At 45.3% G+C, this 13,254-nt stretch overlaps 1 protein-coding gene across 2 annotated transcripts in view; it reads left to right on the forward strand.

Moving 5' to 3' along the window:
• HIPK3 (homeodomain interacting protein kinase 3) overlaps positions 1-13,254 on the forward strand; it is a 754,208-nt gene that overhangs the window by 641,865 nt on the left and 99,089 nt on the right. For both annotated transcript variants that reach the window (XM_069623579.1, XM_069623578.1), the window contains exon 13: positions 6,567-6,707. In XM_069623579.1, the coding sequence (XP_069479680.1) occupies positions 6,567-6,707 (141 nt within the window). The remainder of the gene's footprint in view (positions 1-6,566; positions 6,708-13,254) is intronic.

Genomic DNA, 13,254 nt, shown 5'->3' on the forward strand with positions numbered 1-13,254 from the left:
TCCTCACAGCATCTTTCGATTCGGCTCTGCTTCCATCATTTTCTTCGCCGAACTCCAGCATCTAGGGGACAAAAGAAATATAAGGTGAGCCGAGAGAGCCAACAAATACAATCGCTTTTTAACCACCATAGACTTACCTGATTTCCCACCGGAGGCATTATTCTTTAACATCCCACAACTTCTTACGCCGCACCTGTAAGGAGAGCGAAAACAAGTTAAATTCATGCATCTTTTACCAGACAGTGTTGGGTAATACAGACTCTTACCTGAACGCCATCAGCTGCCACAAGACAATCTTCTCTTGGACCCAGCTGCAACACAAGAAGGGAAGGGGACAAGAGTGAACATCGGACATATTGAACTCTTTGGACTTTATACTTACGGGTTCTCGCCAGGAACCTCGGAGTCAATATTCATCCGGAAACTCTTCCAACTCCTTCGAACCAGTGAAGTAACTGGTATCTACGTGCCCCTGCATTCCCCGCAGGATGAATAGCTCATCATTCAAAAACATAAGGTGAGATTACTGAAAGGGAATATCGGAGGTGATTAGTGGGGAGAACAGTGGGGTGCCATCACTAGAATCCACGGGTGGCTAAATCCCTTTCTCCACTTGCAGGAGAATACTTCTACGGGTCAAGCAGACGAGGTTAGGCGGGCCAGTCCAGTCTGTCATCTCTGCACTACGCTCCACATTGGAGAAGACCGCAGCTGTCCGGGTCGGATCGTCGCCCCCTGTGGGAGCCAGGTGGGCGTAACATATCAACTGCCTCAGCTACAGCTTTCTTCATTTTAAAAGGTACTGTGCAAACGCGGTCCGGAAATCTTTTCGGCAATCGAGAGTGTGTGAAACTTTCCTCAACTAAGAAGGCTTGTCCTTCCCTAAACGTTCGTCAAACTTTTCGTCTAGCCCAATCCTTTAAAAATCTGTGGCAAAGCCTTAACCGCTATCTACCAGAACTGTGCTATCCTATACAAAAGACTGAACCATTGATTTTGGTCCAGGCCTATTTAGAAGAATTGCTGGTGGTATTTAACGTAAAACCCTTTGCCCTGCCTATGATTGTATTTGGGCTGTGTATTCTTATAACCTTGTCTTTTCCCTCCCTTTCTAAGTATCTAAAGTGCCATTTTGCTCACACTTTTTTTTAATTTTTAGTTAAACTTGTTTAGTTACTTACCGGTTGGATTTTTGTGGTGTATTAATGTGTGATATTGAGCTGCTTGTGCTCCTGTAATGTTCTATAAATGATTGAGTAAATAAATGTATATTCTCTTACTGAGAAACCTTGAGTAAGTGTTTACTTGAATCACTGTATTGGTTGGTCCTTTTGTGTAACTTGTTCTACTGCTCACTTAAACTCTTGAGATACGTCTGGCTAATCAGCCATCGCTACCACTTTACTGTGTAGTACAGGCTTGTACCAAAGGTGAAATTGTGCTTATACTTGTAGTCCTAATTACTTGTAGTGCTCCCAAACGGTACTGCTGGTGATTCTGCCTAACAAAACCCTTCCACAAACCGGAAGCGCTAGCGGTCGTCACAACAGACGTGTCACTTTCCGGATGGTGGGGGCCCACTACCATCACCATACAGCACACGGCCTGTGGTCACAAGTTACTGCACAGAATCACATCACTCTTCTAGAGTTATTGGTGAACTTCAAAGCACTGCAAGCTTTCGAGACCCACCTAACAAACCAGTCGGTACACGTCCTGACAGACCGCACCACCGCAATGTTCTATGTCAACAAACAGGGAGGTACACACTCTCCAAATCTGTCCAAACTGGCTCGGAGAATATGAAGGTGGGCACTCAGAAGAGTGATGTCCCTGTCCTCTCAACATTCCAGGGGTACTCAACACTCTAGCGGACTCTCTCAGCAGAGATCCTCTGCCAGAAGAACACGAGTGGCAACTACACATGGACATGGACGTGGTAGACCACATCTCTATGGGGCTACCCCTCTTTAGACTTGTTCGCGACAAAAGAAAACAAGCAATGCCCAGACTTCGCGTCCAGGCTCCCCCAACCAGTCTCCAAAGGAAACGTCCTATGGATGAGCTGGCCAGGGAAATTTGCTTACGCTTCCAACACCCACCCCCATCCCTCGACTCCATTAATCAGCAGAATAGTGAACAAGTTACATAGGGATCAGATGACACTCATCCTAGTTGCTCCTATGTGGGCGAGACAACCGTGGTATCCACATCTGCCCAAACTGGTGATGTGCAATCCCATCGAACTCCCTTGCATAGCCAACCTATTGACCCAACACGGGGGATTAACCGTGCATCCTCAACTACACTCAATGAACTTGGCAGCATGGCTCCTGAGGTCATAGAGTTTGGACATCTTAATCTACCACAACGGTGTATGGATATCCTCAAGGAGGCACGTAACCCAAACACCAGACACTTTTATTTCGACCAGTGGAGGAGATTTGTAATCTGGTGCCAGTCTAAGCAAATAAACCCCATAGAATGTACCCCATCCCACATTCAAAATTTATATGCTCCACTTGTTAGACGCTGGGTTAGTATTCGACTCCATAAAGGTCCACCTTGCGGCTTTATCAGCGTACACCACCTCTCAAAGTACGGTCTTGTGGTGGAAAATTCTAGTCATTAAAGCATTCTGGAGGGAGTAAAGAGACCCCACCCTCCAATTTCAAACCCACCGCCAGGCTGGGATCTCAGTGTAGTACTCGCAAATCTCATGTGGCCCCCATTCGAGCCTATACATAAGTCAAGTCTTAAACACCTAACATACAAGACTGCCTTCTTAGTGGATATTACTTCCATAAGAAGAGTTGGTGAATTGCAAGCATTGTCAGTGCAGGACCCTTTCTTTGTCATACACAAGGAGAAATTGGTTTTACGTACACATCCTAGGTTCTCTCGTAAATTAATTTCCAAATTCCACGTGAACCACTCCATTGAGCTGCCGGCCTTCTTGCAGAATCCAACTAGCTCAGCTGAGGTAAAACTCCACACACTTGATGTAAGGAGGACGGTCCTTTACTATGTAAACAAGACCAGACCTTTTAGGAAAACAGACCAACTGTTTGCCTCTGTAGCACCAGGAAGAGAAGCAGACCGCATTTCCAAAAATGCCATCTCCAGATGGATAGTCAGATGCATACCGCTGTGCTATTCATTATCAAACAAAACATGCCTTTCACATCAAGAGCTCACTCCACAAGGAGCACAGGAGCCACTCTGGCTTTTATCGCAGATGTCCCATAGACATCATTTGCAAAGCAGCTACATGGAGCTTAGTACACACTTTCACTCAGCGCTACTGCATTGACGCTCATTCCAAAGCAGATACACAGGTGGGACAAGCGGTTCTAAAACATCTATTTGCCGCTGACCCTTCTCACAACCCACCACCTTCTCCTAACACTGCTCGCTAATCTATGCATAGCATGTGATCTAAGCAGATTCCACAAGCCTTAGAAGGGATACATTACTCGCCTTAATCGTATTTCTGATGCTTCTATCTGCTTAGATTCACATGCGCCCACCCTTCATCCCCTGAGAGAAGGTGCATAGATGTTATATGAGCTTCTCTGATATGTATCTGCTTGGATACACCTATACTCATGCTAGACTTCATGCTACCTCATGTCAGAAATAAAACAATCTGATGGACCTCGACGCGTGAAGGACCGTGGGTACAGTGGACGTCACACTATGGATACTATTACTGGCACGCCCTGTCGACGTCCCTTTTCAAGTTTCGAAAACAACTGTAATACTCTGCAGCTTCCACTAGATGTCGGCCTATGCATAGCATGTGAATCTAAGCAGATACAAGCATAAGAAATACGATTACGGTGAGTAATCTATCGCATATGTGATATAAGGTTTTTGAGTATAATATTTATCTGTGATTTCTGTTATGCTTACTGTGTTTACAAAGGCTTAATACAGAATTGTATTTTCATGTAATTGACTCGCTTGAATTATTGATGTTGCTCTGTGCGTTGGCCTCCTAAAATCCTGCCCAAGGGCTGATTTTTCGAAATCCATCTCAACAATGACCGTTCTTTACCCATACATTGTCCTGTTTGAAATGAGGGTTAGTTGAAACCATAGCCTGAACCTGCCTTTGCCCATGCTTTCCTGATGATTCTAGTTACTGCGCGTGTATGTTTTTGGGCACCTGTGTGTGGCCCACAGAGCAGGGTATGGGCTGGTAGCAGCTCCATGCTGAATTTGACAGGTGCTCTGAGTATCTTCCATTTTGGGATACCCAGGCCCTGCCATTGGAATCAGTTGATTCCTGATAGGGGAGAAAATGGCCCCTGTGGCCTCTTGCTTTCCACTGCCTGATACCTTGTTTTCCCAAAGTCCTGGAAAGCCCTGACTCTGTCCCTTCCCCTGATTGGCTCCTGGGTGGAAGTTCCATATATGGTATTGTGGGAAAATCCGGGCCAGACTGGCTGGAGCCTTCCCAGTGACTGTATGTTGTGGGTACACCATTGGGGTGGGACCTGGGTGAATGGAGCGTGTGACCAATATACATTTCATGTTATGGGTGTCTGCTTTCTGGTGTGTGATGCAATGAAATGACAGTCCTTCCCGAAACTGGTATGAATTTTAGTGTGGTGTGCTGAAACGCTGGGTGCTTGCTCCAATTCACATTCCTTTTTGAGTGTGTCTGGATGGAAGAGAATGGCCTGAATGCACTGTGAGCCTGATTGGCTGCCTACCTGCATGAATGATCTTCTGAATGATTGGCTGGCTGAGCTTTGCTCAGCAGTGTGAATGAGAGACAGAACATTATATCTGAGGACCTCTCACTTACCAGAATTGTTCAGAAGCTGAAGTCGAAATTTGATGCTTAACCTTGAAGCCCAGCTGGAAGAAGGTCTTGCTGCTGCTTGCTGTCGAAATCTGAAAGCTGTTGTGTCTGACGAGGTCTGATCCAAGAGAGGACCTGGCTAGGAGACTTCTTCCCGAGCTACTAGGGAACATTGTGCAAAAGCTGATCTTCTTCAAGGCGCCCTGGAAGTCAGTCCTCAAAAGGCTGCTGACCGGAGACTGGGTCTGCCAAGAACCTGAAGTGAAGCACACAGACATCGAAGTCCATCATCGTCAACCAGGGTTCGGAGGTTTGTCGTGACCGCTGGAAGCCTGTCTAGTCGTATTGCCCAGAAGCTAGGACAGCTTGACGCTGTGCTGCTCGACGACCGAAGCCGCAACACTCCAGCTTTGCCTAAGAATCGTTGAAATAAAGGACTCCCTTGCCATCACCATCGACCGCTTTGTCCCGCCGGAGAAAGTCAAGGTCGTCGACAAGCCGAGCAGAATCCGCCAGTGGGTTTCCCGCCATCCGAAGTCCACAAAGACGCTGACAAAGATCTGAAAGCCAGCTGTGGTCTAGTCCTGACCGCCAACGCCGACACCCGACGCCAACTGCCGGGCCTACATTCTTCATTGAGTAATCTTTGCGTCAACAAACTCTTGTCATCGAGGTGCACCGCAGCCTTCATCTTCACAGGACGTCCACGACTGATCTGCAACAACATTGATCACCTTTTCTTCGAGGAATCTTGACAACCCGTGGCTCCTGCCTTAAAGGGAGTCCACTCAAGAGGGATTGTCGACGACCCATAGAAGAACTCTGCTAAACTCGGGTACATTGGGGTGGTGGAAAATTTTTCAAAGGAAACCAGACTATTTTAAACACATATGGACTGGGCTTGTTGATGCACTTTATTTACAGGTTGACCAGGTGGGGGGGGTCATCGCATAGAACTGTGTCTTTGGTAGAGACACATTATTCTGCCATTTGTTTAACCCAACTTGTCTTCCGTCCTATGCCTATTGTTGATTAATTTTACTATTTGGTTCGTATGCCATTGAAACTGTCAGCAGTTGGTGCATTTTAAAGGAGGCAAGAGTTAACTGTGGTACCACATAGACATTGTACATATTTACATATTCGTATTGCCAAAGCACAAAGTGTTATTGATTGTGTATTTTCTGAATCTTATTTATATAAAGAACTGTTATCCCTAACCTAGTCTGTGGACATTCCTTTGTGCAGGTTTGGGGACTACCCTGTACTTAACCAGCCCACATCACCTCTTGAGATCTTAAGCTTGATTCCTTGTCCATATCTTGGCTGGAGTCCTCTGTGCTTCTACCCTGCCATATAGAGGGCAGGAGTAAAGATAATGCCCGCCAGTCTTTGTAGTACTCTCCTGCCTCACTACATGTAGCTGGGATTATAATTATAATTGTTTTTTTACAACGCACTTGGTACCGAAGAGGTTTCTAAGCGTGGACCCGGGGTTCGAACCTGTGTTGCTCTGCGTCGTCTTGCTTCCATGACGAGCACGCTGCCGCTGAGCTATACTACCCTTGCTATTTACGAGTACTGGCTATGCTCATCACAAGTCCCTTGTTTTTTGAAGATGGAGAGAAGAGTTAGTACAGAATTACTGTACAGATGAGTACATTTAGAAGAATAAAGAAATGGCATAATGTAAAATAAAGGGCTGCCATTGGTGCAAGTTGGCATTCATTAATTTTGTTGTTGTTTACTCCAGGTGTAAGGGCAGCTTAGAATGCGAAGCCTGCCAGAGTACTTTGAACATTGATCGTGTGTGTTCATTAAGCAGCCCCGACAGCACTTTGAGCACCAGCTCCTCAGGACAGTCCAGCCCATCTCCCTGCAAGAGGCCAAACAGGTAATGTGTAGCATTTTTAAACTAGGTGAATTACAAATATGTGAAAACTAGTTTCACTTGTAATTGCTTTCAATACGAATCATACTTGTCCATAAACAAAATGTATACAGAGGCATTACAAATGTCTACTTATTGGGAGAGATTTCTCAAGCCTAAAATTGAGCTGTGTACATCATGAATGTTAATGTTCAAGTGCAGTAAACCGTTAGCTTTATGAAGAAATCTGACCAGGCAAGCCATTGCATTCTTCTCTGCCAAAATCCTTCTTGTGTAACGGCTTGGCCCTCAAAGCACAACCCAGACTTGGCAGAGTAGGGCACTAGTAGTTGGATGGACAGTAATGAAGGTCAAATAAGCAAGTGGTCTACACTAAACATTAGATTAGAAAAGTGGCAGGTAAGGAATGTTCAGCGAAACTTGGATCTGGACTGCGCACGGAACACACCTGTACAATCACCCCCATATTGTGCTTTGGCTTAAGGCACTATATAAATAGCAAATCATTATCCCCACAGAATAGGGAAAGGGCAGGCATATCATGTGAGTGTTATTAGTGAAGTTCTTTGTTCTCATTGTTTCAAGTGGCTTATCCAAGAGTACAAAAGGCTAAGGGCCATTAAGGCAGAATCTCCACTGGTGGTAAATGACTGCTCTGTTGAGATAACCCCTCCATCCCGGTGGTATTGTAGTCCTGTTTTACTACGTACAGTGTGACGCTAAGGATGACTGCATTCCCAGCATTTAATGAAATACCGGTGGGGTGGAAAAGATACTGTGAGCCATTCCAAATCTGAATATCGAGGACCTGTGCCTTACAGCACCAACCATTACTTTTTTCCTGACTGACCTTCATCTGGTCTATCCTTAAGGTGGGGTCAGGTTCATCTGGCTTTTATACTTCTTACAGCCAGCTCAGAACAGATTTCATTTTCAGTCGCTAAAACCATCATTTTTGGGGGGTATTTCTTTCTATAATGGGGAAATTATTGGTGATTATGCAATTGCTACTGTTGGTAATTTGTTGAAGTAGAATTTACAGTAAGACTTCTTTAAATAATACAGTATTGAATGTATGGTGATTTACATTTACACCGCGGGTGGTAGTGACACTTATCACCCCCTTTCAGTAATGGATCCAAGTGCTCCAGGGATTCCGTTTTTGTTTATGCTCATTTACAGGAGACATGATGGTCTGTATTGTGATTTGTATTTGTTTTCTTCATGGAGCACCAAGGAAGTTCCAGTCTGTTGCCATGGGGTCAATGGTAACACAATTCCCTTCAGATGGGCAGATGGCATTTTAGGTGAACCATGGGGACTTTGCTTTGTTTGAACTATATATTTTTTCCAACAATCTTGTATTCAATTTTTTTAAGCCAGCATTAATGTTGTACCCTGCAAATTACATATGACCCTCCCTGCCCCCACGGTACTTATGTGGTGCTTTTTATTCTTGATTGGCAGTTCTATTTGTTTGACCATTTGTCAAGTTGCGTTTCTTCCCTGTGTCCAAAATGTATGCAAGCCTTCCACTAAGGTTGACTAGTTCGTAGTATAATGACATTTTACTTCCCGAACCAACAGATTTTCAAGTAAAGAAATTCTTTAAGGAAAGTACCTGGTATTAGGTTAAAGGCGAGTCTTTTTTTTGCACTATGGTCAATTGGTATGTGTTTGACCATTGTGAGATATGTTATTCAAAGTCATTCATTCTTTATTGCATATAGTGTTAGTTGACTATTGCTGTTGGAAATTCTCTTGGTGAGGCTGTGTGAAGAAAATTTTTCCTAAGAGGTAGATAGGGTTCCAGCCAAAAGTTACACCAAACTCTTATGAGAGCACCAAGGCAGTTCCAGTCTGTTGTCATGGGGTTGTGCAGACTGTTGTGCCTACTCAGGATCAATGGTAACACAATTCTCTTCAGATGGGCAGATGGCATTTAGTTGTGACCTAGCAGTGAGACCTCACTCAAGGGAGGGGAGAAGGCTGGTTGGCTTGTACAGTTAGCAAGAGACCACACTACATGTAACATGTATGCATATTTTATTATAGAATCATACATGAAGCAACTATCAGTTATGATATGGCTTTCATAACGCGCCTATACACAAGTGTTTCAAGGTGCGATGAGGCAAGGGAGAGGAGCAGAGTGAGTACAGAGACAATGATCTTACTAGGCCAAGTGACATTGAGATCGTGCAAGTGCAGGGGAGGCGAGGAGGGGAAAAGTGTGAGAGGGGCAAGGGGGGGGACGGGAAGTTCAGTACAAAGGATAAACAGTAAATAAATAAGAACAATAAATAAGTGCGGCCAGCTGGTAGCAGGTGCAAAGCTAAGTGCAGACATCAGGTGTAAAGTGATGGTAGCGGGCTGTAGGGCTTCAGATACAGCCCTTGAGTGCAAGGGTTGCAAGGGGGGCAGTACAGGTGTGCAACTGTTCGGGCGGGTTCCTGGGCCCAAGAACAGAGGGTAGCCAGGTGACCAGTGCAGTTTCAGTTTCAGCCAGGAGTTCAGCAGGGGAGGGGAGAGCAAGCAGAAGCAAAGAGGAAGGTCTTGAGGTGCTTCCGGAATCGGAGGTGGTTCTCTCAATTTTCAGCGAAGCAGGGAGGCTGTTCCAGAGGAAGGCCCCAGCCGACGAAAGATCTACCACCAACTCGTTGCTTGGAGAATCGACTGACCCTGAGGGAGTTGGAGGCGGATGAGTGAAGAGCTCGAGAAGGAAGATATTTAGGAAGAGAGTTGAAAGTATTGAGGCCCCAGAAGGCCTTGTGGACAATGCAGAGGGTTTTGAACTTAATACTCGCTGCCACTGGGAGCCAGTGCAGAGATTTCATCCTGGAGAGATACGATCCCTGTGCTTGAGGCCAAGGACAAGTCTCGCAGTCCTGTTTTGGATGAGTTGCAGAGGGCGGAGAGTAGATGCAGGCAGATTTAGTAAGAGGCTGTTGCAGTAGTCCAGCCTAGAGAGAACCAGAGCTCTGGAGACAGTGAGCGTCTGGGGGTAGGAGAGGAAAGGAAGAATACCTCTGAGGTAGTGCAGCTGGTAGTTTGACTTCTTAGAGACGAGATACGAGGAGAGAAGGAGAGTGTGGAGTCGAAGATGACCCCTAGGTTTTTAGCCTCACAGGTTGGAGCAGGAAGAGGGCCAAGAGAGGCCAGCCAGAGTGACAGGAAAGGAGGGAGCTGGTGTGCGGATGAGGAGAATCTGTCTTACTGGCATTGAGGCAAAGATCATTGGCGGTACACCACTCCTGGATAGCAGACAGAGATGCGAGCTGCAGTAAAGAACCCAAGGGTGCCATTTTTATCAAAATGGCCCCAATCTTCTTTTTTTGCCATTTCTTTGTGGAAAGGTCCTTCTTGAGATTTACTCAACGGTTTATTTGCACGACAAACCAGCTTTGGTCCGATTGTTGTCTTTGCTTTTGGCGGGATTCACGTGTGAAGCCTGCCTCTGGCTCCAGGGTGTCTGGAGTGGGCAGGAAGTGAGGGAGGTGCCCGAAAACCCATGTGCTTGGTCTCCTGGGAGACCCAAATGCACTCTGTAGTGATTGGCTGGCTGAGTGTCCGGCAAGGACAGCCACCCTGCTGGGTGAGTGACAGCTAGTCTGGAATGAATGGGAGAGAACTGAATAAAAGACGAGGCTTTTGGCTTGGAAGGCAGAGTCGACCACTGGACAAAGGAACCGGAGAAGAACTTGAAGAGGACGCCTGCTGCAACTCCTGGACCATTGGTTTGCCCGGTGAAGCCCTGCTGCAGTGCTGAAACTCCAAATTCGTATCGACAGAGAAGCCCCTGCAAGGATGACTTCTCCCCTTGAGTTGGTAGGACCAATCAACTCCAAAGTAAGCCACCTCGACATCCTTCTCGGAGCTGGTTGAATTTCCAGAGTTGCTGCTGGAAACTGTATAGCCAGGGAGAGGAACACCAGATTGTGTGTGTTGCTTTTAAGCTGGCCTAGAGCTTCAGGAAGATCCTGCGGACTCCCAAATAGCAGGACTGACGGAGCCTGAGCCTCCTCAATAGAGTGCGGGACCCCAGAAGCAAGGAAAGTCCATCTCGACATCCAGGGACCGTGGTGTTGCTATTTGTGGTAGACGTAAGGAGCTGAAACACTAAACAGCCCCTGATTTGAAGATTGCTGGTTGCGAACGGTGACGTCCCATTGCAGTGCAGGAGTCCCCAGAAGTCCCTCCCTCTTGTCCCCACGACTGAGGCCCAGGAACAGTGAAATCTGCAGAGCTGCACAGTAACAGAAGTCATCTGCTGCATCTTTTCTTCATTTCAAAGGTACTGCACAAAGTCTGAGAGAACTTGCCTCTTGCTGTAGAGTTGCTTGCATCTTCTACTACTCACAGGTCTAACGGTTTGTGGCCCTACATTTGATTCTTCTTTTCTTCAAAGACTTCTAAAACATTGTGCAAAGACTTTTTCTACTTGCCTACCAAGAGTGCGTCTTTCTATATAAGACTTTTGCCCATTGACTTTGGCCTAGCCTGTTATACTGAATGAGACTGCTGTAGGGAACCAGAATTATTTGCTTGCTTAAGAATGTTTGTGGTCTCTTGTTTTGCTAATAACCTTTTCCTTTTACCAACTTATAACAGTATTCCGAATGCAAACAGTAAGATATTAATGTCCTCAGTACCCTACCCGTTGAAGTCACCTGAGGGTGTAGGTTGTGTCTGTGGGCCATCCCAAAAGGGTCTTTACTGATTTAGAAACTAAGAGTTTACAGATTTGAAGTGTATTTGTGTTACTATTATATTGCCGATGGTTTTGGTCCTCTGTTTTTGCAATTTAATTGATACCCTGTTTTGTTTCTTCCGTCCCTCTAAGTACAGCTGGGTTTCTTGAGCACCTGGCCTTATTTGTGGACCAACTAATTGAGTTCCCTCTTTCAACTTTTTCCCTTGTTTTTTGTGTATTATTTACTAGTATCGTTTTGGACAAACCAATTTGGCTCTGCCCTGACTGAATTCACCCTAACCAGTGAAATTTTACCCGTTGGATATCCAACTTCAAGCAGGGTTATTAGTCAACCTTTGTTACAACATGGGGACCAAACGATTGGCCATCTTATTCACTCTAATTGTGTTACAGAATAACTGAACTATTTGTTGATACAACTGCAAAAACCTTGTTTCCTTCCGTTCACTGTGCACAAAAATGTTTTTCTGCACCACTAGAAGATACTAACCCACTCACTGTGTGATTACTGAACAGCGAGAGTATCCACTGTGAAATTGATTCCCAAACAAATTGTATGTCTTATTGTTCTGTTCAATAAATAGGCAGCTATGTTTCATGATGTTTTTGGTTAACATGAAAGAATCAATAAATTTAATTTAATTATAATTAAGAATGAGGGATTTGTGCCTTCTTCCGTCACATTTGTTGACTTGATAATGCATGTAAAGGATGTTTGGCTTACTACTTGAAGCACCACCTTGAAGTCCTCATAATAGAATCATGCAGACACCCTGTCTTTAGGGAGGTGTCTAAGTTTATCTGTGGTTGGAGCCCTTTTTGTTCTCCACTATTATATTGCCCCTTTCTGAAGAAGGCTTATTCTAACTGACTGAAAAATTAATAATTGTTTATTCAAGAAACCTTGAGTGTTTATTTGAATACTTGTCACTGTGAATCTCTTTGCAACTCCCCTACAGCTCACATTGACCCCTCTTGAGATAAGCGTTGGTGCTCAACATGCTACCAAAACTGTGTAGTACAAGCTTATAACAAAGGTTGGGTTTCCTATACCTGTAGTCAGAGTTGTTTGTAGTTTTCCCAGAGGGTACTCCATACAAACTTTGCCTAGCAGTGTCATCCGCATAGGTATTGGTTGAAAAGCCAGGGAGAGAGGTTAGACCCCTGGGGAACACCACAGGAAGAGATGGAGAGAAAGGACCCAAGTTGGACCTGGGAGCGTCGATCGGAGAGGAAAGAAGTCAGCCAAGCCAGGGCCTGATTGGTGATACCCAGGTTATCACGGAGACGGTTGGCATGGTTGGCCGTTTCAAAGGCAGAAGAGAGATCAAGTAAGAGGACACAGGGGGTGTTGGGATCAAGGTTGGAGAGCAGGTCTTCACTGATGTTCTGGAGAGCAGTTTCTGTGCTTCTGCAGCTTCTAAGCCAGACTGATGGTCATGAAGACAACAGATTCATTGTGAAGATTAAGCTGGGAGATGGCCAGCTTTTCCAGGAGTTTGCCCAGGAAAGGGGTGATGGAGATTGGGCGATAGTTAGCCTGCAGTACAGGTCTGCAGAGGGTTTTTTAGGAGGCTGCACAAGGGAGTGCTTGGTAGGGACAATTCTCATAAATGTGCTAATTTCCTTCACCTTAAAGACACCCAGAAACTTTGCTGGATTTTGAGGACTTGATTTTTTTACCTGGAAATAGTGTGAGCCTTTTTTCACACTCTCATGTATTTTTATATGTATTTTACTCTTGTGTTCTTTGGTTATGGAATTTTAAGAGAACTCTGTAGGCATAATTTCTTGTGTTACACAGTACCATCAGTGCAGTGACACAGGGATATCTTT

This window comes from Ambystoma mexicanum, chromosome 11, assembly GCF_040938575.1.
Source record: "Ambystoma mexicanum isolate Mex_15411 chromosome 11, UKY_AmexF1_1, whole genome shotgun sequence".
NCBI classification, from domain to species: Eukaryota; Metazoa; Chordata; class Amphibia; order Caudata; family Ambystomatidae; genus Ambystoma; species Ambystoma mexicanum.